This window comes from Athene noctua, chromosome 27 (genome assembly GCF_965140245.1).
Source record: "Athene noctua chromosome 27, bAthNoc1.hap1.1, whole genome shotgun sequence".
NCBI classification, from domain to species: Eukaryota; Metazoa; Chordata; class Aves; order Strigiformes; family Strigidae; genus Athene; species Athene noctua.
Window position 1 is genome coordinate 5,746,030 of NC_134063.1, and position 13,123 is coordinate 5,759,152.

Sequence of the window (13,123 nt, forward strand, 5' to 3'; positions counted from 1 at the left end):
GCCTGGGAAGAATTAACCTTACAAAACCGCAACAAATAGTTCTTTCTACAGACGTTATTTCCCTTCCTGTTTCTACTGTCTCCTTGATTCAGAAGAAAGCACAAGTAAAAGGCAAGTCAGGTTTTCAGAAGCTCCTAATACACAAACGGATTTGGTACAAAAGCAGCCGTACAATTAAGTGAAAGGCATCCTGCACCACACTGGGTAAGTGATCAGCCCAACATTTAAACTTTCCAGAGCCTTTAAAAGCAGCTCAAAACTAAGGGGTAATTTTAAAGCACCTACTTAAAAGCTGAATGACAACTTTTATTCTTTTGAACAAGTGAAATCTTGAGGCAACAGCACGCTGTCGAGCCACATAATCTATTTAGAGTGATAAAATTGTCCGTATTCCTTTACCAGCAGAGCTTGATCATCCTCATTCCTGTATGCAGAGCGTTCCTCAGAAGGCAGACTGGCACTTCTGCACAGGATCAACTATTTTTCCGAGTAACAATTAAACCCCCACCCTCTCCCCGAGTCCAAAGCAGAGCCCAAGCGCCGAGTCCAGGGAGTTGTGCCCAGATGGTGACGGCCCCTTCCCCCCCTCCCCTTTACATTGCAGGGCAAGACTTGCTTTAATGAAGATTAGGGAGAAAATGTTCTCCAAGAACTCTATAAAGCGCTGGATTTTGTTCAGATGCCATGACAAGGCAGCCTGCTGCTTTTTTTTTTTCTCATTCAAAAGAATTAGAAAAAGGTAAAAATATAAAATACAGATATTAAAGACTAGGAATATGTTTAAATTTAAACCTAGGATTGTAAGTCTTTGGACAGTGCAAACCACACCTGAAGGATCCTTTCTTTTATACATTTTTCTACGTTCAGGACAGCGAGGCATCTTCCTTCAAGCTGTCCATCCCCAGAAGAACAGAACTACCCTTCCCCTTTCATGTTTCATTAACATGAAAACTTCAGTGTATGCAAAAGAGGGTGACTTGAGTAAAATGATGTTAGTGCCCAACGTGTGTCTGACTACCCGACTGCATCCAAATAAAATTCAAGGTACTTGCTAAAACCTGGGCTTCAGATTCATTTAAAGGAGACCTCTCTCTCCTTCTCAACGGTCAGACAGTTAAAGAAATCGAGGCCAAGGAAGTTCCACCAATAGTTTGGTTTGATTTAAAAGACTCCCAGCACTGCACTCCCTCTTAAATTATCTTGGTGATGCTGGGGGCATGGTTGCTGGTCAAAGAGGCTAACTCAACGTAAATAAAAATAACACAAGCAACTAGACACAAGACTTAGGAAAATTTCTCAAAAAACACACCAATACGGAATTTATTTTTCTTGCAAGAGAATAAACACAGCATCAAATAGACATTTTACCCTTAAATAGAACAACTTTATTGAACCAAATCCAGGATTATTTCAAAACTATGCCTTAGTATTGGCTTATAGTTATTTTTGCTATTCAAAATCCCTTATATACTGCTTAGAAAAAAAACCCCACCCTTATCTTTGAAATTTTAATTTAGGAAGCATTTTGTTGGAAAAACAGTGAGAAGGTGAGAATCCCATTTTTTTAAATCCTATTTCTGCAACAAAACTAAATGGAATAATGAAGTTACACCAATACTTTGCTCAACTTTATAAAAATGAGAATCAAGTGCAACTTCCAAGTACCCTACGCCACGGTGACACTAGCAGACACATCCAGAGCTGGGAGTGACTGACAACACAGAGATTTAAGACCGTGGTCTTCAGTCATGCCCCGGTTCTACCCTGCCTACCGGGCACCGCTCTCTAAGCCTAGCAAAACAATTTAAAGTTCTCTTTATTTCAGTAAAGTTGAAATAATTTTACTTTGAAGATTTTTAGCTCGGCGGCCTAAAGGCTCAATTCCCCCAGCATGCACCGTATTATTACACGACTGGCTGAAGAGGATGAACATGTCTCATCCCAGGAGCGTGTTAGGGGTTTGTACCGAAGAACAGGCCACAATCCCAGGGCTGTGTTTTGAAAGCATTATAATCTTTTACTCTACAGAAAAGTTGTTTCCAGCCAAAAGTCTCTTCCAAGTTAACAGGCGTATCTGTGGATGACTTTCAAGATCCAAATAACCTAGTGGACGCAACAGGAAAAAAAAAAAACAGCAGATGAGAAATATGTACAACTGTGAACAGTCACACCAATGCCCTTCCAACTCACAGCACCAGGGCACATCTGGCCAGTGGTTTCGGGGACCACAGAGCTCTGAGTGAGGGGAAGGCAGCCCGTGAGTGAGCCTGCCTGTCAGAACTAAAGCCTGTTGTTTCCAGAGACTGTTCTCAAGGCTGATTCCATTCTATTACTTGGTGGGGGTTTTTCCCTCCCCGAAAATGATAAACGTCCCCAAAGTTAAACTGAAATGCGATGTTTTATCTAAGCAGCCGACAAGGAACACTGTATTTAAGGCTAAATGACTCACACGCTAGCAGAGAAGGTTTTTGTGTGTTACAGTTGCCCATATTACAAAAAAACTGTGAGGTCAACCAATGTCTCTTTGAAGACTGAAGTGAAATGAAAAGGAATTATGAAACAGTAGAGCAGGAAAGAAAAGAGATCCAAAAAGCAATATATGTGCAAGAAAAATCCCAACATATACAGCTTCCTATAAACAAATGACAAGATGCTGTATGGCATTACTTACACAATCATGCAGAACATCATGAAGACATTCCACAAGGCAATGAAGATTCGAAAGTATCTGAGACTCAGCAAGAACTCTCTGATATTGTCACCTAAAGATCAAGAGAAGAAGCCCTTGATGTGAAAAATACCTGATGTCCTGACAAGTCACGTTTTCACCAGTGCCTTAAAAACGTAAGTGACAGAAAAAACTCAAAATGGCGACAGAGCAAAAACCCAAAAGCTGAAGCTTTAGGTAAACAATCCATACTACGTTCACGGCATCCCTCTAAGGGCATGTGGCAAAATAAACAAAGATTAAAAGGGGTCACACTATTAAAAAGGGAAGGGCAGCCCTCTGTTGTAGTTTCCAGTCTTCCTGGGGCTTTTAACAAGCAGATGCAGAGGAGCAATGCCCGTGCATACACAGCGAAATGGAAATCCAGTTACGAGCAGAGCGTTACCTCTGTAGCACAGGCACCTACGTTCAAAAACGCAGAACGAAATACGCATTTTTGTATTTCTTCTCAAATCACCAATATTGGATGGTAATTGGTTTGTCCAGCCTGTGTGTAAACATCACGGAGGTAAAAATTTGAGGTTGCAATTTAGTAAACTAAGTTCCAGCCACAGAGTAATTCGCATCCAAACAAAATGGGGTTAAACTTGTACTCTGGCGCCTTGAAAATGCCTCGACTAGGACTTTCCGTCAGAAAACGCCCGGTCCTGGGGACATTCATTCAGACAACCCCGAGGCAGCCCAGGGGCGAGGGCTCAGGCCCCGCTCCGCGGCTCCCGGCTCCCCTCCGTTACCGGTCGTGGGTTCCCTCGACTCCTCGCCGAAGCCCTCCGTGTCTCTCTTCCTCCTGCGGGACAGCGAGGGGGGCCCGTGTCAGGCGGGGTGAGCCCCCCCCTCCCCAAACCGGCGCCTCCCTCCCTCCCTGCCCGCCCGCTCGCTCACAGCCTGAAGTTGAGCACGGCCCCGGCGTTCATCAGCAGCGTCCTAAGGGACAGACAGAGAGAGCGCGTCAGGCACGGCCGGGCCCAACCGGGCCGCCGCCGCCCCCCCGGCCCCGGCCCCGCTACCCGCAGAGCAGCAGGTCCCCGATCATGGCGGCGGCTCCGGCGGCGGAAGCGGAAAGGGCGGGCGCTGCCCGCGGCGCCTGCGCTCCCCGGGGCCGGGCTCGGCGGCGGCCGCCGTCCCGCGGGCCTGGGCTGCACCCGTTCGAGGCGAGGCCGCGCCCCGGGACGTCCCTCCGGAGGCGGGCCCGGGGGCGGGCCGGGGCCGCGGCGAGCGGCGGCGAGCGGGCGGTGCTGGCCGCGGCCGCGGCGCCATGGAGCTGGCGGGGGCCCTGCAGCTCGGGGAGCTGGCGGCCGCCTTCGCCGCCCTGCCCGTTTTCCCGCTCTTCGACACGGCTTACTTCATCGTCTCCGTCCTCTACCTCAAGTACGAGCCGGGTGAGTGCGGCCCCGCGCCCTCGGCCGCCCGGGGGAGCCGGCGGGGGCCCGGCCCCGTCCGCCAGGCGGGGGGCGGGCCGGGGGAATCCGCCTTCCGAGCGCGGGGGGTGGCCGGGCCCCGCGGGCCGCTCGAGTCGTCCCTTCTGAGGCATATACCCGACGGTTTTTTGTGCACCGACAGCCCGACCCTGCCTTGCCTGTCCTGTCCGCCGCGGGTTGCGCTGTGAGCAGCCGCGTTCGGGGCTCAGGCTTGTAGAACTGCTTGTTCAGAGGTATAAAGCAGAGGTATAAATAGAAAGCAGTGAAAACCTCCAAGAACTAGTCACTCTGATTCTGAAAATTAATCTTGCATTTTATTTACGATTGGATTCCAACCACACCGAAGTATTTAAGTCCAGTCACTTCTTTGCTGCTATCCCAGGACTCAGTGTTACGTTTCTTCCCAGTTGCTTTTCTATTTTTGTGGTAATACTCTCCTCCTATTTATATACAAAAAGGTTGTAAGTAAAACCTTTTTTTCCCACCTTCCAGACTATGCCGTAATCTCTTCTCAGGCACCCTGACTGACCTTGCTTTGTTTGTTCTCTCGGGCTTATCTTGTGAAGATCGATAGATCTGCATCTTAAGCTTCCACTTTCTGCACCGTTGCAGTCTTCTCGATGTACTTCTGATAGCGTGTGCCCTCTTCGTGCTCTGTTTTGAACGGTTTCAGTGTAACTGCCCCGTGACTGAGGAGAAAAAAAACAAAACCACACTTGGGTATAATTTTAAAATCCTCCAGTTGTGAGAGCTCTGTGCTGTACAGCCTACATGCTGTTCTAGTTAAACTCCATGTAAACAGAAGTGCTGGGTTTTCAGGGCCTGATCACTTACAGATGTCTTCCAGCATTAGGGCCTGAAGAGAACAGTTTAGAGGCAAACCTTGTGAAAACAGTTTTTAAAATATGTAAGGCCAGTAACCCACCTGGACCAGACAAGGCTGGCGTGTACTTTTCGCGAGATTCCTACACCCCTTCATCCCACAGCTCCGGTGGTGAAGATCGGTGTCAGGACAGTGATGTCCTGTTTCCTCCTTGGAGACAGTATGGCTTCACGGAGCCAAAGAAAAACAAGTGTTACTAAAATTAAGCCTCAAGCTAAACTTCAGGTTCCTACAGAACCAGCTTCATATGGCTGCTGCAGCTGTCTGGCTTCCACTGTTTTCAGCTGGTTCAAATGTCTCTGAGGATGGAAGAGTCTGAGCAGTCATGTTTTAGCGTATGCTGGTCACTTACTGCTGTTTAAGGTGGCCACTGTTAGTAATGTTGACATAACATTTTAGCATTCTCTCTCTTTTGGCTGCCTGTTACCAGCTTTCTGAACAGTTTGGTACCTGAAACGCTGCACAAAGGAGTCTGGAGCAGTTTAATTGTAGAATCATGGAATGGTTTGGGTTGGAAGGGACCTTAAAGCCCACCCAGTCCCACCCCATCTGTCCCAGGCAGGGCCACCTTCCCCTAGCCCAGGTTGCCCAAAGCCCCGTCCAACCTGACCTTGAACCCTTCCAGGGAGGGGGCAGCCACAGCTTCTCTGGGCAACCTGTGCTAGGGCCTCCCCACCCTCGCAGGGAAGAATTTCTTCCTTAGATCTCATCTAAACCTGCCCTCTTTCAGTTTAAAACCATTATCCCTCGTCCTATCCCTACACTCCCCAGTAAAGAGTCCTTCCCCAGCTTCCCTGTAGCCCTCTTAAGCCCTGGGAGGCCGCTCTAAGGTCTCCCCAGAGCCTTCTCTTCTCCAGCTGAACCCCCCAACTCTCCCAGCCTGTCCTCACAGGGGGGTGCTCCAGCCCCTGATCATCTTTGTGGCCTCCTCTGCACCTGCTCTTACAGGTCCGTGTCCTTCTGATGTTGGTGCCCCCAGAGCTGGACCCAGCACTGCAGGGGGGGGTCTCACCAGAGCGAAGCAGAGAGGAGAAATCCCCTCCCTCGACCTGCTGGCCACACTTCTCTTGATGCAGCCCACGACACGGTTGGCTTTCTGGGCTGTGAGTGTACGGTGCTGGGCATGTTGAGCTTCCTGTCAGCCAACACCCCCAAGTCCTTCTCCGCAGGGCTGCTCTCAGTAAGGTGATGAAACAGTCTTACAGAACTGATGTTCTCGAGAGATTTCCTTGAAGATGTGGGTGAAAATGGCTAGAGGAATAAAAATAAGGCAGTAGAAGGTTGTGGGAAGAGACCGTAATGTATTCTCAAATAGCAATGCTGTTTTAATATCTAACTGTATTTTCAAAGTAGTACAGGAGCAGGGAAGAATCCTCAAATCCTCTTCTTTCAAATAAAGATTAAGAAATACTCTTCTATTTTTACAGGTTATCTTTTGAATGAAAGAGCTGAACAGATTGTTCATGAATTCTAGAGGGCACCTAGGTTGAAGCAATGGAGAGAATGGTACTAGTATGCATTTTATTTTCAGACTGTAAAAAGACATTGATTTCAAGGGAAAAATTGTTCTTTCTGATTGCAGTAAGCAGCAGCAAATACCAGAGATAAACTCTTATCCGATTCATCACCTTCTAATGACTTAGTTCATCTGAAACCTTATGGGGGGCCTGCAAGCTGTGATCACACGTATCACTTCTTGACAATAATCTGGTACTTGTTCAGGTTTCAGAGAATACACATTTTTGTATTTTGTTTTACAAGCACTTTTCTTTTGACTTATTTTGTTGGAGAACATGCACTGCAAGCCTCCTTCTCAGAGGGTCTTGAAGTTTCTGCTTATTTGCTGAATCCATCTTCTCATTTAGAATTTGCTTCACAGGAGCTGTGGAGATGTCACGTAAGAGCCCTTTGGCCTCCTGGCTTTGTGCTATGCTCCACTGCTTTGGAAGTTACATACTTGCTGATCTGTTACTTGGGGAACCACCGATTGATTACTTCAGTAATAACTCCAGTGTCATCCTGGCTACAGCAGTCTGGTGAGTCTTCTGCACTTCACCCAATTTATTAAGCGTGAGACACCGCTGGCTGTGTAGAGACCCGTGTATTATCTTGCTTGGATTTACTGGGGAAAGAAGAGGCGGGGTGAGGTGGGTTTTGAGTCTGTCATATTCCTAGATCTGGTTTCCAGCTTCTCTGACCAGTTGTCTTTGATGATATGGGTTGGGTCCAGTCCAGCCACCGGGCATTTCTATTCATAGCTGCTGCAGCTGAACTGTGGCCAAACCACAAAAACAGCGTGTGCTGCACCGATACCACATATAGTAGAGGAATGGCCCACGCTGAAGATCTGGGGGCATTTTAGTCATCCTGTTAGTGAAACAGGAACAAATTAACCACAGTTACTCCAGGTTTCATTTCCTCGGTGTGTATGGGTTGTGTGTGTTCCTTTCCTTCTCCCTGACGTAATTCAGGCTGACCCCACAGTACTCGCAGTCCCCTCTCTGCATCCCAGATCAGGACAAACAAATAAACTCTCTGTGGTTTTGTTCCAGGTATTTGATATTCTTCTGTCCCATGAACCTCTTCTACAAGTGTGTTAGCTTTCTGCCTCTGAAGCTCATCTTTGTGGCAATGAAGGAAGTGGTCAGAGTTCGTAAAATTGCAGCTGGGGTCCACCACGCTCATCACCGTTACCACCACGGGTGGTTCGTTATGATGGCTACTGGATGGGTCAAAGGTGAACCGTGAGATACTCCAAAAGCAGCAGGGAGGCACCAGCCCTGTGGGGAGGGATGGGAGAAGCTGTGAGTGAAGCTTAAGGTGACCACATCAACTGGGTGCTGACCAGTGGATGTGGTCAGCCGGCCTCAGTCCCGCTCCCTACAACACAGGTGTGCACTCATGCTCACGCAGTGGCTGTCACCTGAGTCATCATCTCACTTTAATGGAGGCATGAAGAACTGGACAGCTGGAGAATTCAGGAATTCTTTATTCCTGCTCCCATGTTGTACTGTCTCTGGCCTGGCCTGTATCTTTTCAGGGGAGTTCTACCAGTGGAAACAGCCCAGTCAGTTTTCCTTTGGCTTTTGTTTGGAGCAAGCATTTGAGCATCAGCAACTGGAACAGAGGCAAATGCCCTTTCCCTGCATCAGAAAGTCTAAAAAGCGTTTGTCTTGCTCTGTTACTTTAGGCTAACTTCTTCTAAATTTGGGACGAATGTCATGAACCTTTTGTTCCCCTTAGGTTATCCTTATCCCTTGGGGGAACTCTCTGCTGGAGCAGCAGTTCTAGCTGTTCGCTTTTACTGTTCTACAGGTTCTGGTGTTGCCTTGATGTCTAACTTTGAGCAACTGCTACGTGGGGTCTGGAAGCCAGAAACAAACGAAATTCTTCATATGTCCTTGTAAGTAGGTGGCCTGTAAATTCTCTGTCAGACCAAAAATGGAATTTAAAGAACTATTCGGGACGGGATGCGAACGATGCAAACCTAGAAAACTTCTTTATTTCTCTTCTAGCCCCACAAAGGCTAGTCTGTATGGCACGATCCTCTTCACGCTGCAACAAACTCACTGGCTCCCCATCTCTGAAGCCAACCTCATCTTCTTTTTCACCATGTTCATGATAGTTTGCAAGGTAAGTTTACAGCAGGTTTGCTGCTAACCAATCTACAGAACCAGAGAAAGGGAACAGACTTAAACTGGGGGTGTTCACCTTCCTAAGGCACTGTCGAAGGCACTGGCTGAACATACAGGAAAGATCTGCTCGGGAAATTACAGGCTAAATTCTCCATCATAGAGGCAGTATGGTGGAAGATCCTTGTGATACAGCCTTGAGTCGTGTAGCACTAGGGACTTTTATCTGGGGTCAGTGGAAGGCTCCTTACTAGTTAGTATTTCATAGCTGGTGTATGTGATCTTTAACTTTAAGTATTCACTGTTGCACGACAGGTTTTCATGACGGCAACTCACTCTCACGCCTCACCTTTTGCTCCAGTGGAAAACTTCATCTGCCCAGTTTTCTTTGGCTCGGTTTCCAGTGGACACAGTAGTCATCACGATCAGCATGGGGCCTCCCATGAGGTTTCCCATCCTCCGCCGCCTCCTGCAAAGTCAAAAGAGGAGCTAAATGAAGGCACAAGGAAACGGAAAGCAAAAAAAGCCGAATAAAAAAGCAACCACACAGTAAATAGGCCAAGAAAATTCTTCCAGAGCTGAGTCTCATAGCCACCTGTGACCTCCTTTATCTTCCAGTCTTTCTCAGACTCCAGAGGAGAGGTGGAAGCCAGGACACTGCCACGCGGGTCCCTGAATTTCATTTGTGCTCTCTGTGCTGCTGCTTGCTTCTTGGTCTCTGTCTCTCTATTCTGATCATATTTTCAGGGATTTGTAGATCTGTGCCAGGATGGTAAGTGGGTGCCAGCTCCTAAGCTGTCAGCAGTTATGAGGCAGCATTTTCAATTGATATAAAGTCTTTCACTGGGTTTATTTATGAATGGAGGTAATGGTTTGTGCTCCTGCAACTCATAAGTTCCTTTGAGTTTTCACTGACCTTTTTGATGTCTACCAAAACAACAAACTGCTAAGACACAATCAATGTGGAGATTGGATTTCGTACTCAAGGAAATTAAATGGTCTTATACGAGCCTGATCTAATTTTTCCTAGCTCTCACATCTGCCATATCTCCAATTAATGTGACATTTTATATGCAATAAGGACATCGACTGGTGTCCTAGCCAAACTCCTTTTCTCTCACTTAAGCTCCCTCTGATTCTTCATGGATAGAACACTGTCCCTTTCTTAACTAAGCCTGTGTTTGCAAGAGCTTTGAAGCTGTGAAATGCTCCGAGTGCTATCGGTACTGTTATTATGCCAAACTGTCGTGTAGCCTCGCTGCACATTGTTAGTAATAGCGTGTCCCACCTCAAACCTGATCACATTTAACTAGGGGAGAAGCATGGTTCTGCTTTGTTTGTAATCCCGTGGGATACAAGAAGGGTGTGTGAGTGTAAATAAGTATTTATTACTATTTATTTATAATTGCCAGGGCATCTAGTTCATGGACCTGAAACTGGCTTTTTTAAAATGTTGCATCTTTATATAGAGAATTGGATACTTCTAAGTATGGTCCTAAGCCCACAGCTACGTGCTGGCTTGTGCTTGAAGCAGTGATTTTGGTGTGCTGAAGGACAGCCTGAACACTCACTGGGTGCAAGAAGGAACATTTCCTGTGTTTTTAAATTAAGGTATAAAGGCTGAAGAAGTGGGTTTCCCACCAGCTGATTAAAACTACTTTAAGGACTGATAAAAGCACATCAGCTGAAGATAGTGATTATCCTTCGTAGGTCCCTTTCAGCCAAACTACTGCTCTGTGAAAGCAGCTTGTGCCCAGCGCGTGAAGGTGAAATGCCTCGCGTGGCTCAGGGAGGAGTCTGTCAGCTCGTTTATGTTCTGCTTAGTAAATACCAGCTTTTAGACTAGTTTTAAGCTGTTCTTATAACTGATTTTCTTCTTAGAAGTGTCGTCATCCAGCGGCTGGGATCACTGCAGTGGAAGTGGGATGCACGGGGACGTAGCACTGAGCTTTCTGTTAAGCAGCACATTGCCAGCCCCAGCAATAAGGTTTGCTGCTGTCATCTTGCAACTGGGAATATAAACGGGAGGATTTAAGAAAAGTGGGGGGGTTGCTGGGGTTTTTTTTTGGTGTCCCTGTTCAAAATTGAAATTGACGATTAATTAAAAATGAAAAAAAAAAATTCTTGTATACAACCAGATGAAAGGCCTGACAAAAGGTCAAATGATTTGCGGGCTTGGGTTTTGACAGTGCCTTAATTTTGTGAGTTTCCCTTCCCTCCAGTAGGAAACCAGAATTCTACCTGACACCTCAACTGTCTGGTTTTGCAGATACTGGTCTACTGAAACTTGATGTATTCCCTAGCATGCACAAGACTATAAATGTTTTATGAGATGTACGATTCAAGGGAATTTTGTTTTATAAAAGCCGCCAACAAATAAAAATTGTGAAGTGACTCCGATTGTCCACTGGCACTTGAGGAGATACGTGTGTTTCTTTTACTCTCATCAGTCTCGGAAGCCACACGCTCCTTGATCTACTTAAAGTCTCCTTGACCTGATGACAAAATGATTCTAACTACAGAGAGAGATCAAATTTTGACAAGTTTGCCTACAAGTATGCCTGAGCATGTTATAAATGGAAATACCATGGTAAATTGTCCGTTGCCTTTTTTTTTTTGTATTTGTCATGTTGTCATCCAAGCAGACTTTCTGAGATTTCGGGGAGGGAAATAAGGAAAGTAAGTTCCTTTGCTGTTTATATCAATTGACTCTGTCTTTCCTCTTGTCACTGTAAGAGGAAGGAGAACATTCACCTGGGACAGGTAAATATATACACGCATATACAGCCACACACACAATTCTAGCATATTGATGTGGAGTTTCAGTTTTTCTATTTAAAACTGAAAAAATATCAAAACGCTTTAAACAAGTGTGAATATCTGTTTAGCACAGTACTCTTAGCTGCTGCTTTTGAAGTGCCAGAGTCAAATCTTAGCTGCTAATCAAGAACAGATAGGAGAAATATTCCAGAAGATGTTAAAATGAAAGCTCTGTACACCTTAAAGTATCTTGTCTGGAACGGGATTAGTATAGAGAAGGCAACTGCCATAAAGAAGAGTCAAAAATTTCATTTAGTGAAGCCTTTCATAGTGAGAGGTAGGGAACCCTTCTTGAATTTCCATGGCTCAGCACTGGTTGTCTTTGGTAGGGTTCCAGACAGGCGTCCTTCATCCCAAGAAGCAAAGGTGGATCTTTCAAAAAGCAGCAGGGACAGGGGGTTCCAGGGGCTGCTCCTACACCCCTGGCAAGCCCTACTTTACCTATGCTTCTTCCTTAAGACTCTGCTCCAACCAGAATGAAAATGGTAGCTGGGCATTTTCTAGAGGGAGGAACTTGCTTCCATGGCACAGAAATGGGAGAGAAGAGGGAAACATGACCCGGGCAATCTGCCTGGCTCACGAAATGAGGACATGCAAAGGGTTATTTATTTTCTGAAAGGTTTCACTTGTCTCCCCCCCCAGGTCTAACTTTTAAAAAATGTTTATTAATCAGAGGAGTTGAGAATGTAAATTGTATTGAAGTGTGGGATTTAAAGTCTCTGTATGACCCAACCAATGGAAAAGAAGGTCAGTGTAAGCCGTATGCATATTGAAAAAAAACTCCAGCATGTTTCGTGTGGTTTAACCCTTCTCCCCTCCTGTGACATCCATTTCAGTGTTATCAACAAATTTTGCTCAGGACCTGGACAGAACAATAAACGAGCAGGCTGATGAGAATAGGTATTTCAAGTGCTCTGAAAAACCCTACCACGTCTCGGGAGTCCCATGCTGTGCTGGCTGCGCAGAACGTTCCCGGCTCCAAACTCTGCTGCAGTGCAGGGTAGGAGAGAAGCACGCCAGGGCTTAGACTTCCACGGGACAGACGTCATTCCCTCCGAAGATGTTCTGATCTGATAACTCCTGATACTAACTCCAGTGAGATGCAGCTAAATTTAGCAATAGGTTTAATCCTCAAAGAGGCCCTGGTTGCCTGATGGAAAAGGCAAAGTGTTTCAGTTGCTGCTGTCAGCGTTTCTTGTTGACTGACAGGTTTCCCTTTGCTGTTACACGGGGTGAGCCAAACCCAGTGTCCACAGCTTTTTCATCGTTGCAGATCAGCTTCACAGATAGGGAAAGCTCTACAATCTTACTGTGTTTGTAGAAAAAAAAACACAAACCCATAGGATAATTTTACAGAAAATATTAGTAAATTCTTTGCAGTAAATGAAGAGCTTATGTGAGAAAGGGCAAAGCAGATACAGTAGAACATCAAGCTAGAGCAGCCAATGTTCTTGTTTCCCCTTTTCCTTTTATTATAATGACAGCATGTACATTCTTCCACACTCTGTCCAATGAGTTAGCAAATCACAGAATCCAGCTAAGCAGAAAGACCCAGAAGATAAAGATGGATGTTACCTTGGCCATCTCCTGAGCAAGAGAAGTTGTTTCTTTTAACACCTGCCAGGTGATCAGCTGCCAAATG

The 13,123-nt window shown here is 46.2% G+C and overlaps 2 protein-coding genes across 2 annotated transcripts; one reads left to right on the forward strand and one right to left on the reverse strand.

The window, feature by feature from the left end:
• Positions 1 to 1,289: 1,289 nt before the first annotated feature.
• SMIM7 (small integral membrane protein 7) lies at positions 1,290 to 3,785 on the reverse strand. The gene is made up of 5 exons (XM_074928219.1): positions 3,736 to 3,785; positions 3,611 to 3,652; positions 3,463 to 3,515; positions 2,672 to 2,762; positions 1,290 to 2,103 (listed from the first exon to the last, which is right to left on the reverse strand). The coding sequence occupies exons 1-5, from the start codon at positions 3,759 to 3,761 to the stop codon at positions 2,088 to 2,090; spliced, it is 228 nt and encodes a 75-aa protein (XP_074784320.1). The 5' UTR covers positions 3,762 to 3,785; the 3' UTR covers positions 1,290 to 2,087.
• A 192-nt stretch (positions 3,786 to 3,977) lies between these two features.
• On the forward strand, positions 3,978 to 11,074 carry TMEM38A (transmembrane protein 38A). Its single transcript, XM_074928218.1, has 6 exons — positions 3,978 to 4,107; positions 6,909 to 7,065; positions 7,582 to 7,766; positions 8,345 to 8,432; positions 8,545 to 8,662; positions 8,977 to 11,074. The coding sequence occupies exons 1-6, from the start codon at positions 3,984 to 3,986 to the stop codon at positions 9,193 to 9,195; spliced, it is 891 nt and encodes a 296-aa protein (XP_074784319.1). The 5' UTR covers positions 3,978 to 3,983; the 3' UTR covers positions 9,196 to 11,074.
• Positions 11,075 to 13,123: the final 2,049 nt, after the last annotated feature.